The 17,570-nt window shown below is 46.6% G+C and overlaps 1 protein-coding gene across 1 annotated transcript in view; it reads left to right on the top strand.

The window, feature by feature from the left end:
• Zc3hav1 (zinc finger CCCH-type containing, antiviral 1) overlaps positions 1–12,508 on the top strand; it is a 46,199-nt gene extending 33,691 nt beyond the window's left edge. Inside the window, exons 9-13 of the mRNA XM_085683832.2 lie at positions 2,694–2,796; positions 5,418–5,511; positions 6,112–6,242; positions 6,505–6,644; positions 9,044–12,508. Coding sequence (XP_085539958.2) covers positions 2,694–2,796; positions 5,418–5,511; positions 6,112–6,242; positions 6,505–6,644; positions 9,044–9,312 — 737 coding nt within the window. The 3' untranslated portion in view covers positions 9,313–12,508. The remainder of the gene's footprint in view (positions 1–2,693; positions 2,797–5,417; positions 5,512–6,111; positions 6,243–6,504; positions 6,645–9,043) is intronic.
• Positions 12,509–17,570: the final 5,062 nt, after the last annotated feature.

The following is a 17,570-nucleotide window of genomic DNA, read 5'->3' as shown; positions in this document are numbered from 1 at the left end:
TATGTTTCTGATTCTGGGGGTGCGCTTGGTGAGTTGCTGGTGACGACAATGGAGTCTTGATCCTCTGGGCACCCTTAGACTTCAAAACTTGCTCTTGGCTTCATGCTCTGCCTGTTGATCAGGGATTTCATTTATCACCTCCACTCAGGCACGTGGCCTGCCACCACACTTTGTTTTCTGCCACGATGTTCATTTGAACCTCTGTAGGAAGATCTTGGGGTAGCTTCCACCAGTCTGCCTGCACATTGAGGGAGGAAGAAATGAGGGCTGGAACCAGCTTCCCTTTGAAAGTGCTTCGGTGCGCTGTGCCTCAGGGACAGGCCTGCATGTGGTCAGACACGCACAGAGCCAGGTGTGCAGACCTGATCCTTCCTCAAGTCCTTGGCTCTCCCGGGTGGTCTCTGAGATCTGAGTCTGTTTATTGTGCCGCAAACAACGTAACTTTAGGGATTATTATTATGCCAACGATTTTTGGAAATCAGCCTGGCATTCACACCAAGACAGGCTGGAAAGTACCCACTGCTTCATTTCCTCTATATACGCTAGGAAAAAAAAAAAAAAAAACAAAAAACGGTGAGTAAATAAATTAAGAGGATCAGATGTCAGTGGGATACTAGGACAGTGGTCCTAGTTTGTATCCCTGTTCTTAGGATAAACACCATGACCAAAAGCAATTTGGGGACTGAAGGGTTTAGGAAGCCAGGGCAGGAGTGTGAAGCAAAGCCATGGAGAAGTGCCGCTTGCTGCCTTGCTTCCCGTGGCTTGCTCAGATAGCTTTCATACAGAATAGTTCCTCTGCCTGAGCAGGGCACTCCCCACAGTGGGCTAGGCCCTCTCACGAAATTGGCAATTTAAAAAGTACCTCCCAGGGATGCAGAGACAGCTGTGAGTTTGCTGCCATCCTCGTCTACAGAGCAAGTTCCAGGACAGCGTCTACAGAGCAAGTTCCAGGACAGCCGGGAGTACACAGAGAAACCGTCTCAAATAAACATAACAAAAAAGAAAATGCCCCAGACACGTCCACAGGTTAATCTGATGGAGGCAGTTCCCTCTTCCCAGATGTGTCTAGGTTTGTGTCAAATTGCCAGACCATACCATGGCTATTGTTAGAAATTATGATTATAAAAACTAGGTATTAAAAACTAACTGGGGCCAGACGGTGGTGGTACAGGCCTTCAAGCCCAGCACTTGGGAGGCAGAGGCAGGCAGATCTCAGAGTTCAAGGCCAGCCTGGACTACAGAGTGAGTTCCAGCCAAGGCTGTACAAATCCTGTCTCAAACAAAAACAAAAAAGAAAGAAAGAAGTGGAAGGGGGCTACCTAGGGCATGTCTTTAATCCCCTTCACTTGAGAGTCAGAGGCAGGAGACTCTCCGTGAGTTCCATGGCTAGTAGTGAGATCCTATGCCAATACAAAATAACCCCCTCAAAGTAAAGCTAACAAAACCATGACTGTTGTATTTTACATTTATTTTCTGATTTGTATGTTTCATTTAAAGTGTAAATTGATTTTTAATGTGGATGCTGCAAGAACAGCACGCACTGTCAGCCCCTGAGCCATCTCTGAAGTCCTTGGTTTAAAACATATTTTTAAATTTACATATGTATGGATATTTTGCCTGCATGTAATAAAATCGTGCGTCATATTTGTGCCCGGTGCCCATGGAGGCCAGGAGAGGGTATTGGAACACCACCCAGAACTGGAGTCAGACGCTCATGAGCTGCCTTGTAGGTGAGGGGACTCAGAGCCATGGGAAGGGTTTGAGAAGCATTGCTTCAAGATCAGTTTACCCCCACTGTCATGTTTGTTTTGTTGTATCACTGTTTACTGAGTCTAAGTTGTCTCAGTAAAATGGATTCATTTCACTTGTGCGGTTGGTTGACAGTCAATGAGTAACTTCATGGAACAACCACACTAACTGAGACACACAACATTTCTGTCTGTCTGGAAAGTTTGTCCTGCCTCTTTTACAACCTCTGACCCTGTCTTTTACTCCACGACAAGCAGTGGCTGGTTTGCTCTAAGTTCCTGTAGGTCAGTTCTACTGTTTCTAAAACGTCATATTAATAAAGTATGCATTTTTCATATTGCTGGGTTTTTTTTTTCTTTTTTTTCTTTCTTTTTAGAATCGTTTATCTTGCTGCAAATATAGTTCTTTATTTTTATTTGCTGAATAATATTCCATTATAAACACATGCTATGGTTTTTCCATTTATTCGTTGGTGGACATCGGGTTTGTTTTCCAGTGTTTGGTTATAATGATGCCTACGAGCATTTATATGCTGGTCTGTGTCGGACAATTCTTCAGGTGGGGTTTCTGGATAGGTTTGGCTTTGTGATAAGTTATTTAATTTCCAAGCGAGACATTATTTTACCCTCTAACAATACATGGTAATTTGCTTTTTGAAAAAGGTCATTCTTGGAATTTAGAGCCAGGTCTACGATTGAAAACATTTCATAGTGTGTGGGGTCTTTTGTTGTTGTTATTGTTGTTGTTGCTTTCTCTTCCTTCCTTCCTTCCTTCCTTCCTTCCTTCCTTCCTTCCTTCCTTCCTTTCTTTTTAAAATCTAAAACCACTCTATTTTGTGCATTTAAGATTCAGTCATGAATGTTAGCTGTACAAATGACTTCTGGGGGGGGAGTCATTTCCTAGGATTGAGTCTTGATTTTTATTTTATTTTTTTCTGTCCACAGGGATGATTCAGACAAACATCGCTTCCAAGACCCAACGGTGTGTTGTCCGAAGGCCGGTGTTTGTGTCGTGGAAGGATGTGGAGCAGAGGAGAAGAGGTCCAGAGTAAGTGTTGGGCAGCCGCTTAGCTGGCAGGTGTCTGAGATGCTTGGGCCCTCACCTTGCCACGCTGCCACCGTGCGCCACACTTCTGGAGTCTGTGTTCTCGGGAAGTTCCCATTTCGTTGTTAAGCAACATGCCATGAGTGAGAGGCTCGGACCAAGGGGTCAGGAGAGCAGGCCCTCCATTAAGCCCTTTTTTTTTTTTTTTTTTTTTTTTGGTCTTGGATGTAGGGTGGGAGGGATCCGATACCAGGAGACCAGCATTTGCCCTTCTTTCACAGGGGCTTCTAGGCAGGTCTCATCCATCCACACTCTGTTCTTCAGCTGTGACTGGACCAGCTGGTGTGCCTACCAAGTACTGAACACACTGGGTTTCTGTTTTGCTGTGGGTTTTCTCTCTGTCTTTGATTGTGCTGTGTGGTTTCTAGAGGCAGGGAGGCTGAGAAAAGGGCTTGAGCCGGCAGCCTAGTTAGGACTTTAGAGAAAGATAAAGTTGGCTAAAGGCACTGGTTTGAGTTTTAATTGACTTGTAATCATTGTATACCAATGGGGCATTTCAAGGCGGGTTTTGCTGTGGGGAATTCATTGTAACTTGCCTGTCTGCTGTGAAACTCAGTAAAATCTCATTGTTCACGAACCTTGCGGTTGGATTTTTTCCCCCCGGGGGGTGTGTGGTGATATGAATCCGGTTTCAAGGCAGGTGTAAAATCAAGCTGTTTGTAGATTCTTGTGGTTGTAAGGGTCCGAGGCAGGTTACCATGAGGTAACGTGGGAAATAACATCTAGGTAGAGCTCAGACATGGGATGGGCAGAGAGTGGGTGCCAGTACTGCAGCATGAAACAGCCTGGTGACCAGGTCTGAGACCCAACTCTGGTCCCCTAAGTTCACACCCTTAGCCTCTGGGCTTTGGGCACACGGCCCTCACCAGCCACGCTCTGCTCATTGCTGAGGTACACCTTCAGACCCTGGGAACAGTGGCTGGTGGGGCAGGTGCTCAGGAATGACAGCCAAACAAGGTCTGTGTAGTGCATTTAGCTGGTTCATTCCTTTAATCCCTCAGGAGCAGAGGCTGGCAAATCTCTGTGAGTTCAAGGCCAGCCTGGTCTACAGGGCAAGTTCCAGGACAGGTTCCAAAGCCACACAGAGAAACCCTGTCTTGAAAAACAAACAAACTCCTTGTGCGCACACAAGCGCGTGCACATGCTTGTGTGTGTGCACACGCGTGTATGTGACTGTGTGGTCTCACCCATTCTGGTGTGGGTAGAAGGCAGAAATTGACAGTGGTATGTTTTCCTCAATCACTTGAGACGCAGCTACTCACTGAAACTGGAGCATGCACATCAGCTAGACTGTCTGGAGAGTTTTTGGAACACGCTTGTCTCCGCCTTCCTGCCTGTGCTGTGTGGCAGGGAGGGTGCTGCCACGTACAGGTTTTTATGTGGGTGCAGGGCATCCAAACTCAGGTCCTCACTTTCTCCAGTGAGCCATCTCCCCAGTCCACGCCCACATTCTCATTCTCTCTCTCTCTCTCTCTCTCTCTCTCTCTCTCTCTCTCTCTCTTGCTTTGTTTTTGAGATATGTAGTCTTAGCTGGCCTTAATTTCAATCTGTAGACCAGGCTGGCTCCAAACTCACAGAGTTCTGTATGATTCTGCCACCTCCAATCCGATTTCCCTCTGTTTTTAAAATGTGGTTTAAAAAAATTAAAATGGGTAGTGCGATCTATGAGCATATACTCCATTGTATTCTAATGGGGTCATTTTATGGGTGGCTTCTCTAGGTAGGTTACGAGATTTTGAAATTTTGCGTTTTTGGTTTTTTTGCTTGTTTCTTTTTTTGTTTTTCAAGACAGGGTTTCTCTGTGTAGCCCTGGCTGTCTTGGAATTCACTTTGTAGACCAAGTTGGCCTCAAACTCACAGAGATCTGCCTGCCTCTGCCTTCTGAATGCTGGGATCAAAGGCATGCACTACCACCACATCTGGTGATTTTTGAGGACTAATGGGGTCCAGACTGGGTTTTTTTTCTTGTGGTCAAGAATGAGCACAAGGGCTGTTCTTATTAAGATGTGTAGCATCTTACTGCCCTATTTGCTGACATTAGGGGAAGTCTGCAGTTATTCTGATGTTTCTGCTCATTATTCTGGTTGTTCTGGTCTTCCCACCCCGAAATTCAGTTTCTATAGAAAGGAAGATCTTTTCCACTATGTCTTTCTATATCTATCACATGGTAAGGAAGTTACAATGCACATACGCGTGTGTAAGGAAGTTCACACACACACACACACACGAGGTGGGGACAAATCCTGAAGAGTCGGTTCTCTCCTCTAACCTGGAAGGATCCAACAATCAGACTCAGATTATCAGTCCTGCATGCAAGCAACCATACCAACTGAGCGATCTCATCTGCCCAGTGCCTTTACAGTATAAAACGGTGGGAAAGAGCATTTATATTACTTAATTACACCCTTTTTAAAAGCCGTGGTTACTGGAACCAGGAATTTTCAGGGGTGGTCCAGAGGAAATACAGAAGTCAACAATGTGTTTCCAGGAAGCCCTGACTTTCTGGCTGCCTGTTGTGGGTAGAAAGAAAGGGAACCTAGTGATTCTTCCTTCTGTCTTTATAGCTGGCAGCCAGTGATGCCCCAGGCAGAGGAGGCTCTGACCCTGGATGCTCTTCCCCAGAGGAACATTAGCAAGTTTCCTTCCAGCAGATACGAGGTACTTGGTTCTACTTGTTTTAAAGGTGGGGCAAATGCTTTGCGTTATTAAGTCTATGGGTTTGTTATCGGAATGAAGGAGCTGCGTCTTCTGCAGCAGGTCCAGATTCAAAGGCAGGTGTCTGTCTATACGATTGTGACACTTTCCCCGGAAACGGCTGCTCTCAGAGTATCTCACTGTGTTCAGGATAAGTGTCACTTTTAGGTTCTTATAGTAACCCTGTGAGATCACAGCAACACTGATAAGAAAACAGGAACTCGGAGAGTAACAGTTGCCCAGCTCCGTGTGCCTCCTCTGTCACCAGCCTGACACACTGGGACAAGTCTATGCGGCCTTCACAACCGGCTCCAGTCTGGTGGTGCTCCATAGGTTCCTCCGATCGCTCTGTCGCTGGTTGGTTCTGGAGTCTGGGCTTCCTGAGTCTCTGAACTAAGTCACACCCCATATAGCTTGGCCTGAATGGACAGATTTATGGAGAGAGAGCCAGCCTCTCTCTCCGAGAACAGTGGTGGTCATGGCACAGGGCGGCCACGTGTGTGGATATAGCAGGTTTTCAGAATTTCCTAATTAACATTTAAACATCTGATTTTTTTCCCCCAGTTGTTAGAACTCAATACCCACGACGTGGAGTATGTCAAAATAAGCGAACTTTTTAAAGCGTCCATGAAATATCACAAGATTGCAAAGATAAAGAGGATCTGGAATGAACAACTCTTCCAGGCTTTTGAGAGGTGACGTAATCAGACCTCGTTTGGGGCCATGTTATTACAGTAGACTGAGAGGGGAGTATTGACTTTATTTTATTTTTGCATTTATTTATGTGGGGCGAGGGTGTGGGACATGCATGCATGTCATAAGACAACTTGCTGGGCATTGCGGGCCCCACCCCCACCCTTGAGTCCAGGTGATTGAACTCAGGTTCTCACGCTCAGCGGTTGGCGCTCTTGCCGGCCCGGTGTTCCTGGTACTGAAGCTCACATTTCTCCATATTAGGAAAGCGTTAATGATGAAGAGTAGGAATAAAACCGAGATGCGCCTGTTTCACGCAACAAACCGTGTTCATGTGGATTATATCTGTCAGAATAACTTCGAGTGGATTTTGTATGGAGGTTTGGAGAACAGATATGGAAAAGGTTTGTGCTGGCGTAGAGCGAGCCAGGATTGCAGCTCCTCACACGCTTTTGTTGAGATGTTCTTGGCATTGCTCTATAAACCTGCGCGTCTGGACTTCAGTGGCCTGTGTTGGGCTGTGGGTGTTAGGCCTTGGCCTAACTGTCTTGTTTTTTTTCCCTCTGGGAACAACACAAGGGCTTCACACCTGTAAACTGCTCCATCTACTGGCTATGTTGTCTGCCCTTAGGACTTAGAGGAGATGCTTCTTTCTGCCCGGTGTCTGTGGCTGCAGAGCCTTTCAAACTAGCTTTGTATTGACACCGATGGATTCCAGTTAGGAATGGGGAAAGGAGCCTGGCAGTGGTGGCGCCTGTCTTTAATTCCAGCACTCGGGAGACAGTGGCAGGAGAATCTCTATTAGTTCGACGTTTGTTAGCCTGGTCTGCAGAGTGAATTCCAGGATAGCCAAGACCACACACAGAAACCCTGTCTTGAAAAAGGTAAAACAAGGGGCTGGAGAAATGGCTCAGTGGTTAAGAGCACTGACTGCTCTTCCAGAGGACCCAGGTTCAATTCCCAGCACCCATATGGCAGCTCACAACTGTCTGAAAATCCAGTTCCAGGGGATCTGACACCTTCACACCAATGCACATAAAATAAAGATACATAAATCATATTTTTAAAAAAAAAAAAAAAGAAAAAGGTAAAACAAAAGACCCTGGAGAAGAGGCCTCTCCTTGTCTCAGCCACGCTGGGTTTTCAGGGGTTTGCCCACACCCAGAATCTTACTCCTCTTTTTGTTGATGAATCATTCACTCTTGGTGGATGTTTAAGGAATACGTATTGATATAGTCAGGCCTGGCAGCACAGCATAGTATAGAAATTTGTAGTGGGGACCAGACCTGTCACAGTGAAAAAGGATACAAAATAGCTGGGTATGGTGGTGCATGCTTTTAATCTCAGCACTTGGGAAGCAGAGGCAGGAAGACCTCTGAGTTTGAGTTTAGCCTGGTTCACAATAGAGAGCTCCAGGACAACATAGTGAGACCTTGTAAAGCAATAATAAAATACATGCCACCCCTTCTGTGAGTCAGAGGCTCGCTGGATCACTGAAACAGAGCTGTAATTAGCAATCTAGTAAAAGCGAGGGGCTGGGGACAGCTAGGAAGGAATATAGCAGTGACAGCCGGAGTCAGTGGCCACAGACATGTGGTGGGTTGGTAGATTTGTTTGTATGTTTGGTCACTTTCCAGTTCCTGACTAACTTTGTAAGTCTACAGAGGGATCCTGGATGGACCAGTTCTCTTGAAAAAGAGTTTGTTCTTTTGCATTCCCCTCTCCCCCAGACAGGGTTTCTCTGTGTAGCTTTGGAGCCTGCCCTGGAATTTGCTCTTTAGACCAGGCTGGCCTCGAACTCACAGAAATCCGCCTGCCTCTGCCTCCCGAGTGCTGGGATTAAAGACGTGCACCGTGCGGCTGCAAATCAGTTTGTTTTGATTAAACCTTACCTTGGCAAGAGAACCCGAATGCCACGGTGGGAGGTGGGGGAGACACAGCAGAGCGGTTCAGGCTCAGTTACAGGACCTGAGTTTGAGCCTCACAACTCAAGTGGAAAAAAAAAATTAAGGCATAATGACATATGCTTGTGGTCTCAGTGCTGGGGAGGCAGCCAGGTAGAGCGCTGGCTCTCACTGACTGGCCAATGAGAGATCCATACTCCATCAATCGATAGATCTGGATGGCACCTGAACATCTGCACCCCAGGTTGTCCTCTGACTTACACACAAGCACATGCAGACACACACACAAAGTAGCAGTCTGGGCTATCTCAGGGCTCCACAACAGGGCTGGGGATGGCGCTCAGTAGGCTGCTTCTCGGGTGAGTTTGCATCATTACACCCTGCAGCCTCCAGAGGGCGCCTTCCCTCAAGGCATTTTTCCTCTTGTCCCTTGGGTCGGGTGTAGGACAGCAACAGCCCTACTTTTGACATCAGTTTTCTGCCTCTGTGGCTTATCTTGTAATTGTGACTAAGGGGTGTGTGTGTGTGTGTGTGTGTGTGTGTGTGTGTGTGTGTGTGTGTGTGTGTGCGCACGCGCGCGCAAGTAAGCAAGCGTGTGTGCATATTAGTGCATATCTGTTTTTTTTTTTTTTTTCCTTTTCCACCCAGTCTGAGTTTCCAGCCCTTGGAATGATATCACCTACATTCAAGACGGGTTATTAAACCTCTCTGGAAATGTTATCATGTGTGGAGGTCTGCCTCCCACCTGACTGGGAATGCAGTTTAATCAATGATGATTAACTCTGTCACTAAGGCATTACTGGCAGGTGTTTCGTCCACACCAGCATCCGATTCTCTGTGTCCTGTTTTAACCTGTGCTCAGTGATAACAGTTCTCTACCTTTCTCTGATTATTTCCAGGAAATTACTTTACAAAAGAAGCCATCTCCTCCCACAAAAATTGTCCATATGAGGCCAGAAACAGTGTTATGTTTGTGGCCCGAGTCCTGGTTGGAGATTTCATTGAAGGAAACATGATGTACAATAGCCCTCCTGCGCACTACGACAGCTGTGTGGATAGCAGGATGAATCCCACCGTCTTTGTCATCTTCCAGAAGGATCAGATTTACCCAGAGTATGTGATTGAGTACACGGAGCCAGAAAGAGACAAAGCCTGCATAATTAGTTAGAAATGACGTAGGCCGCGCCGAAACCATTCTGCTGACTTCTAGGACCAAATCATCCCCAGACAGTAGTTACTTAGGCTTTCGCATTTCCTTGCTACGTTACCGAATGTCTTAAATCAGCCATTCTCAACCTTTTCTCTCTCCAAATTCAGTCCCGGGCTGTACCCCCACGAGAGCCAGGCAGTGTGCCCTTTGTTAAAACCCTGTCCGTGACGCCGGCATTTTGAAAAGATTGCGTTGTCTTAACGTTACCAGTCAGGCTGACTTCCGAATTGTCTGGAATCGACTTTGATCTTTCTCGTCTTCTCTTTGTTTTTACTGTTTATATAGCACTGCTTTAGTTTCACTTGAATTGGATATTAGTTTGGGAAATTTGAGAGTAATGTAATCATGTTGATTGAAATAGGGGCATAAGACATTGCAGCTGTGGGCCGAAAGCCTGCTGAGGGAAAAGAGTCTCGAAGTTCAATTTAAATGTGATTGAGACACAAAAGCAGTAGCAATACGATTATGCGACGAAACGGATCTGAGGGGCACATTGCTTTAGCTCTGCATCCGCTGGAAAGACAGGCTCCATGGAGTTAACTCTGACACACATGGTAAGAGCCCCCACGTATAGTTCAGAAGCAGCTCACTGGAGTCAGCTGGCCACTGAGGCTCTTGGTGTCCATGTCCTAATTCATGTGATTACAGGGGACACTTCTTGCAGGGCAGACTTTCGTGGGATCACGTGGATTTTAGTAAGATGAAGTTGCAGTACTGGTAAACACGAGTGCTATTGGCATTTGCTGACAGAGATAGCAAAGGGTCACCAGAAATCTGGAAAGGCCGTCCCCGTTCCAAGGTCGGGCTCGCAAGTCTGGTTTGCTGGTGAGCGCTAAAGCAGTACCCAGAAAATGGTGTCCCACATAGCCCTCCCCTTGCTAGCCGCATCTGTTTGGAAAACATAGCAGGTGTGTTTTCTAAGAGCATTTAGGATGCCTGGACCAATATTTTCTTCCTTACAACAGATGGATCAGGTCTTCCTTCCAATCCCCCTTTCTCAACACTCTATAACCAGTGTCTGCAGGTTCCTGTCCTGTGTTGTTATAGGCATTTGGTCAGATGCTTCATGTTGACGGTCTCCACCAGGAACGCTGGATAGAGCATTGTTTACAGCAGGGCTCTTTTCTGGGGTGCATGCCACAATTTTTAAAAACTGATCTTCCTTCCTTCCTTCCTTTCTTTCTTTCCTTCTTTCTTTCTTTTTTTCATGTGGAATCTTCTACTTTGGAATACTCCTGACCTAGACCATGCTGTAGACATGTAGTATATCCAACTACCCAGTAAGCTAACTTCTAGTTCGATATTTACCAGTCATCTCCGGTTCAACGACTCCAAAATGGAGCCCTCTATTTGCCTCTTTCAAAGGGGTTAGTTCCTGGTGTGTTTGTGCCCCTCCTCCGCCACACACCCCAAGCCTTGAATAGTGTCACTTGCTCCCTGTTATGCGTCCCAGGCCCCTAGCTTCCCCTAAGCTCTTACACATCATAGTTATTTTCCAAGTCCATTTTTCACTCCCCCTTACACGCCTTTCTGTAGTCCTTGCAGTTCTTAATAGGGTTTCTCTGTAGCCTTGGAGCCTACCCTAGAACTCACTCTGTAGACCAGGCTGGTCTCGAACTCACAGAGATCCGCCTGCCTCTGCCTTCCGAGTGCTGGGACTAAAGGCTGCGCCACTGCTGCCCTGCTTCCTTGTGGTTCTTGATGACTTTTGCACCTGATTCTATTCAGTGGTTCTCAGTGAACTGTTCCCTCCCCTCCCCACAACTAGGCAATATCTGTTTCAATCTCCAAAGTGCGATTCAGACATAGATTCTCCACATAATTCTATTAATAAAAAAAAAATCAAAGTTGATATCATTTAAGAGGGAAATAAAAGGTCATAACTCCGGCACGACTTTACAGTACTAAGACATAATGAAGTCGTCAGATGCCTACATTTACCATGAATCAGTGTGAGCTTAGAAGAAAGGAATTGGAGGGACATGTATGGACATCAGAATTAAAAACTAATGATGCAAGTCATTTGCAAATGTCAGCTCTACCTGTTCATGGTAAGAACGAAATACCTTCATTGAAATAAAGATACTGCACAGAGAATGAGATATATCCTTACAGACGAGCTGTAGGTCATACATGAATGTCTGATGAGACATTCAAAACTCGAATAGGGCGCAGAATAATTTCTTATTGTGAGAAACCGCCTAATGTATCGAAAGATAGGTAGTTGGCTCTCACTTGCTAGCTAAATCCCAGTAGCGCCCTCCCCCACCCGCAGTCATGGCAACCATAGACCCTACTAGACCCATTCATCTTTTTAAAGGTAGATCTTTTTTATAACATCTTTTGCCATCTTGAGGTGATTTATAGGTAATACAGTCTACACATGAGCTTATTAAAACTTGATTTAGCGCCCTACCTGTGTTGTAATGGAGATAAAACCTAAAGATGGGAGCTTTGTAATGAACGTACACTTCAATGTGTGAGTGTGTAAGGGCTCAGGCATGACTATGCTCTACGTTTTGAAAGAGGCGTTAACTCTATGAATAGGTTTGGACTTAGGAGTCCAGCAGGGGCAACGTCTTGAAATGGGTGAAGTACAGGAAAGTGAGAAATAGAAGGGATGGGTAACACAAACCAGACAGCATTAGGGCACAGCGAAGCAGGCCATGCCCCTTATCTGTCTATGGTGAAGGGAAGGGCGGGATCACTTTAATTTAATGATAATTAAGACAGGACAAATTACAGTTTGTCTCAGAGAAGCCAAGTGTTGTGTCTCTCAGACAAACTGTAGGTCCTGCATAAATGTCCGACAGGACATTAGACAGTCGCAAAGGTGCAGAAGAGTTTGTGTGTGGGACTGACCCATTCACACACAGCAGGACGCTTGTTCTGCCTCAGGCTGCATCTACTCAGTGCCGGTTATAACCTTCAGATAGAAAGCCGACCGCCATCACTCTCGGCACGCTACCGTGAGAACCACTGGACCTTGTTAGTGGCAGCGCTCTTGTATACATTCAGCCGTTACTTCTATTCTGTTTTACTATAGGGTAAGCCAGATCCTTGCTTCAAAAACCCCTGGTTTTTAAACCGCTTTGTGCCTTGATTACGTCTATCTGTATCAGCCTTGTTTGTGCAATAAAAAGAGAAAAAGGAACGTGTTCCATTTGCCTTCATTTGCTCTGTTTACGGCTATCTCAAAACGAAACAAAACCCCAACTGTAGACACCAGGCTGGAAGGCAAGGCAGACACTGTGATAGATAGCTATCAGCTATAAACTATAAACTTAGGGAGAGAGAGGGAAGTGTTGGAAGCCACAGGCGTTCTTTTCCTCCTCTGACCCCAAGGGTGGTAGCAGAGCTAGGTTGAGACACAAAGGTGCTTATATTTATAAGCAGAATTATCCTGTTAGCCAATCCTCAAAAAACGGTCTCTAAATCTGGACATGGTGGCAAATGCCTTTAGGAGAGGCAGGTGAATCTCTGAGTTCTAGGCCATCCTGATTGGTCTACATTATAGAGAGTTCTAGGCCAGCCAGGGCCATATAGTATGACCCTGTCTTCAAAAGAAAGCCATTGTCTGGTGTCCGGCTGGGTGAAGAGTCTACACTACACAAAGCCTTGGGTTCAATTTGCCAACACTACATAAGATCAGGGGTGGCTGTGCTTGTCTGTAATCTCAGCACTTGGGAGATGAAGTTCAAGGCCAGTCGGGAATAAATGAATCTCTTTCTGCTTGTTATTTCGGTTTTAAAGGTGGGTGTCATTTTCTACTCATCCTTTTTCCCATTACAAACCTGTAATGGAGAGACGACGAGAGCCGTGTGCACGGTAGAGCACATTTGACAAAGGGAGGCCAGAACTTCCATGAACCGGGCTTCAGTGTCAGCAAGGCATAAAACCCTCATTGTTGTCAAACCATCCATACCCGAACACAAAAATGCTATCAAACCAAACATGAGCAGATAGTTGAGGGGCTTGATTATAAAAATAGTATTGTATGTACTAGCGTGTGCACAGGCATCAGAGGTCATTCTGGGTAAGTTGGTGCTCTCCTCCCACCAAAAAGCGAGTGCCTTTGCCCTCTGAGGCATCTTTCTCTTTCAGTTGTATCTTAGGTGGCCTCAGAGGCAAACATAAGGATTGACTGAAAGCAGTTCCTTTAATAAGAAATCCCAAGAAACACTCTCTCAGTTCAGGACTTAGGCTGGGCTCCCTGGTAAGATTGCATGTGCCAGGCAAGGAGAGAGGGGACTCAGGGAAAGGAAGGTACTATAGGGCTGTCGTCCTGGGCTCCATTTCCATTAAGGAACCTTAGGGAGACCATTGAATATCTATTTCCAAGTCATTGCATAGAGGAATAGTAAGCTAGGGTATTTGTCCACTGTTAGAGAGGAAAATCCTCTTAGGCTTAGTGAGTGTGGATGTATATTGCTACCATTTTGACGATAGGAAAAGTTTATATGTATATGAATGCACAAAAGGAGTAACTCCTTCAGCAGTATAGATAAAGACATATAAATGTAGCTGAACAGATGGGAGAGCTGGGCATGCTGACACAGGCCTGTTATTCCAGCGTTTGGGAGGCAGAGAGACTGCATGAAACAAACAAGACTCAAGAAGTAAAATGACTCCTGGGAGAACAGATGAATTTTAGGGGAACAAAATGGAGATTTAAAAAAAAAAATGGGCAGGGTGGTGGCAGTGCACGCCTTTAATCCCAGCAGTTGGGAGGCAGAGGCCGGTGAGTTCTGTGAGTTCAAGGCCAGGCTGGTCTATAGAGGGAGTTCCAGGATAGGTTCCAAAGCTACATAGAGAAACCTTGTCTCGAAAAACAAGCAAACAACAAACAAGTTTGTTATTCTTGTTTGTGCAGGTATGTCCTCCCTTCGTTGTCTTTTTTGAAACTTTTATTTGTATTTCATGTATATGGGTGTTTTGCCTGCACACCACATGCATGCCTGCTGTCCTCAGAGGTCAGAAGATGTTCTGAGCTGCCATGTGGGTGCTCAGAATCAAACCAGGTTCCCTGCGATCTTAATTCACTAAGTCATCTTCCCAACTCTTCCATTTTGTTTTTGAAGACAGTCTCACACTATAGCCCAGAACAGCCTTGAACTAAACATTTCTCTGGCCTCAGCCTTCCAAGGGTAAGGGCTACAGTTGTGAGACACCCCTCCAAGGGTCTCTCTCTCTTTTTTTTTCTTTTCTTTTTTATATACAACCCCAGAGAGGAGGGTCATGCAGTGTCCCTTCTAGAAGCTCGTTTTTAGTAAGACAACTGCATCTGTTAATTTTGCATGTCTTTACAATAATCCCTCAGATCAGTCCTCTGGGTGAGAGCTGTAGGCGGCAGTGCATTGGGTATTCCAGCCTTTCTATTGCGGCTGGCAAGCTCATCTCCCTCTGCCGAGGAAGACCTTAGGTAGAGAGTTCAATCAAGTACAGTTGCTTGATTGACAGGGGCCACTGCTACTTTCTGGTTTTTATCTTTCTCCACCCATTTCTTTAATATCGATCCCTAACGATCCGTGCTTCTCTCAGTAGACACTTTGAGGAGCTGAGGATTGAGACCAAGAGCGCAAAGAAGATCCCTGCTTGCGTAAACTTGAACTCTACCAACAAACACAGAAACGAGAGAGAAAAGTCAGCTGTATGGCTCCATACAGAGACAGGGAGCCTGCTTTGTACTGGTTGTCACAGTGAGGGATAACCTGGAACTGCTTGATGGTGCGGGAGAATTGTCTGTATTCTGTCAATCATGTATTTTAGTAAAACGCTGATTGGCCAGGCAGGAAGTATAGGTGGGTCAACCAGGCAGGAAGTAGAGGCAGGGCGGCGATGAGAACAGGAATATTCTGGGAAGCAGGAAGCTCCCTCTGCCATTCCTGCCCAGATCACTGAAGAAGCAACATGTAAGCTGCCCCCGCTGGAAAAGGTACTGAGCCATTATGGCTAACATAGATAACGATAATGGATTAGTATAAGTTACAAGGACTAATAGGAAGCCTGACCTAATGGACCAATCAGTTTATAACCTAATGTAGACTCCGTGTGATTTTCCTTGGAACCTGCCGGCTTGTTGGGGTACTGGGCAGGACAGACACCCCAACAAGCTGGCCGTCATGTTACAGCTTGATACAGAGACACTCGGGCAGAGGGATTCTGTCACTCCCCAGCTGAAAATTGTTTGGTGGCTTCTTCTTTGCATTTCCATGAAATCCATTCTTTCAGGCTGAGAAGCGCCCGGCCCGGGAAGGTTAGCAGCTCGGCTGACTGAGTCCCTCATCTGCCGTTTTCATCTTTGTATCCTGTCACCTCGTTAGCAGGCGATCAATAAACGTCTGCTAGATGGAAGGTGCGTTGAGCAAAATGGATAGCTATTTAACACATGTACAGGTTTGGATTGGTGCCACCTAGAAATATAAAGCGAGTCAAATATGGAATTTTCTCTTAGGTAGATTAGGAGAGTGCATGAGGAGGCTGAGGAGGTGGCTCAGCTGTTAAGGAACCTAAGGAACCGTTGTCCCAGAGGACAGGGTTTGGTTCTGAGCGTTCATGTCAGGTAGCTCACAACCTAACTCCAGGGGATCTGTCACCCTCTTCTGGCACACATGGGGCACACGCATTTTAAAAATCTTTAAGGAGAAGAAGATTAAACAGAATCGTCCCAAGACTTTGTTACTGAACTACATCACAAACAGTATTCACTTTTTTTCAAATCATGTATTTTATTTGTTTAATTTTACTTTTATGGATTCTTTGTGGACTTCACATCACGTATTCTGACCCCACTCATCTCCCTGTCCCCTCACATCCTCCTTCTGCTCTTGCAACCTCCCCCAAAACAAAACCAAACTTTAAAGAAAAAACAAACAAAACAAAGAACCAAAACAAAAATAAAAGCCACAGCAAAGAGAGAGAAGAATCTTGTGGAAGCTGTAGTGTGGCCCAGTGAGTCACAGTACACCGTTTAGTCCATTCATCTTTACTTGTAAGTGTTCATTGCTATGAGCCATCGGTCTGGTTCAAGGCCTCTGGCCACTGCTACACCACCAGTAAGGGGCTCCCATTGAGGCTCCTCTTGGATATCCTGTTGTTGACTTGTGTCATGGAGACCCCGCTGTTTTGGATCTGTAGGTTCATCCCCTTCACACGCTCCAACAGTTCATAGATTCGGTGGCTTTTGGGATGGGTCAGCTCAGCCCTGGTTCCGGGCCTGGGTTGGTCAGCTTGCTGGCTTGCTATCATCCTTACCACCAGATGAGCTCTCCAGCTCTGCCTAGGCTAGCTTATCCAATGCAGCCCAGAGCAAGGAGCAGGGCCAGTTCTCCTGCTCTCCGCCCTCAGATCTGGGTCCCCCTCCCTCACATCTCCAGGGCCAACTCTACTGTTTTGCCCAGGCAAGGTGCAGGGCCCTCTCTCCTGATGGTTGTAGGGGGCATACAAGGGAGGGGGTATGGAGTCAATGCTCCTGCTTTCATGCCCTCAGGGCTGGCTCACCTGCACTCCAACAATAGGGTCAGCTCTGCTATGCTGCCCAGACAGGAAGCAGAGGCTGCTCTCTCAGGCTGCAGCCAGTGAGGATCAGGGCTAGATCTTCTACTCTTGTGACCCCGAAGCCAGCTCTCTCACCTGCCACAGGTGGTAATGGGTAAGGCGGGGGAGGGCACCTTTTCCCTCATCCATGCCATCGCATGGCGGATGGGGGGGGGGCAGGGTCAACTCTCCTGCTCTCATACTCTCAGGGATGGCTTGCCTGTGTCCCCGACCACAGGGTCAGCTCTAGTGTACTTCCCAGGCAAGGTACACTGGTGAGGGGTGGGGTCGTCTTTCCTGAGTGTGTGGAGGGGTGAGCTCTCCCCTCAGGGGTGGGGCCACCTCTCCTGCTGCACTATCTAGGGAAGGGCAGGATCAATTATCCCAGGGCCAGTGAAGGGTAGGGCTAGCTCAGCACAGCATGGTTCCAATGGCCACCCCCCTGTGCTAATATGGGCCATGGACATCACCACAGACCCCAGCTGCAGCAGGACCACGGACCCAGATATGGCCCCAGTGGCAGCACAGGCCCCTAAGATCAGCATGTCCTTGACAGTAGCATGGTCCCTGGGGAATCAATATGATCCCAGGTGACTGGCCTGACCTCTGGCATATGCAGAGCCCTTGGTGGCAACTGGAGCCATGGACACCACTCCAGCCCTGGCTTCCATAGGACCACA

Source organism: Myodes glareolus, chromosome 25 (genome assembly GCF_982192425.1).
Source record: "Myodes glareolus chromosome 25, mMyoGla1.1, whole genome shotgun sequence".
Lineage (NCBI taxonomy): Eukaryota > Metazoa > Chordata > Mammalia > Rodentia > Cricetidae > Myodes > Myodes glareolus.
The sequence above is the reverse complement of the archived record's forward strand: the minus strand, read 5'-3'. Positions and strand labels throughout refer to the sequence as shown.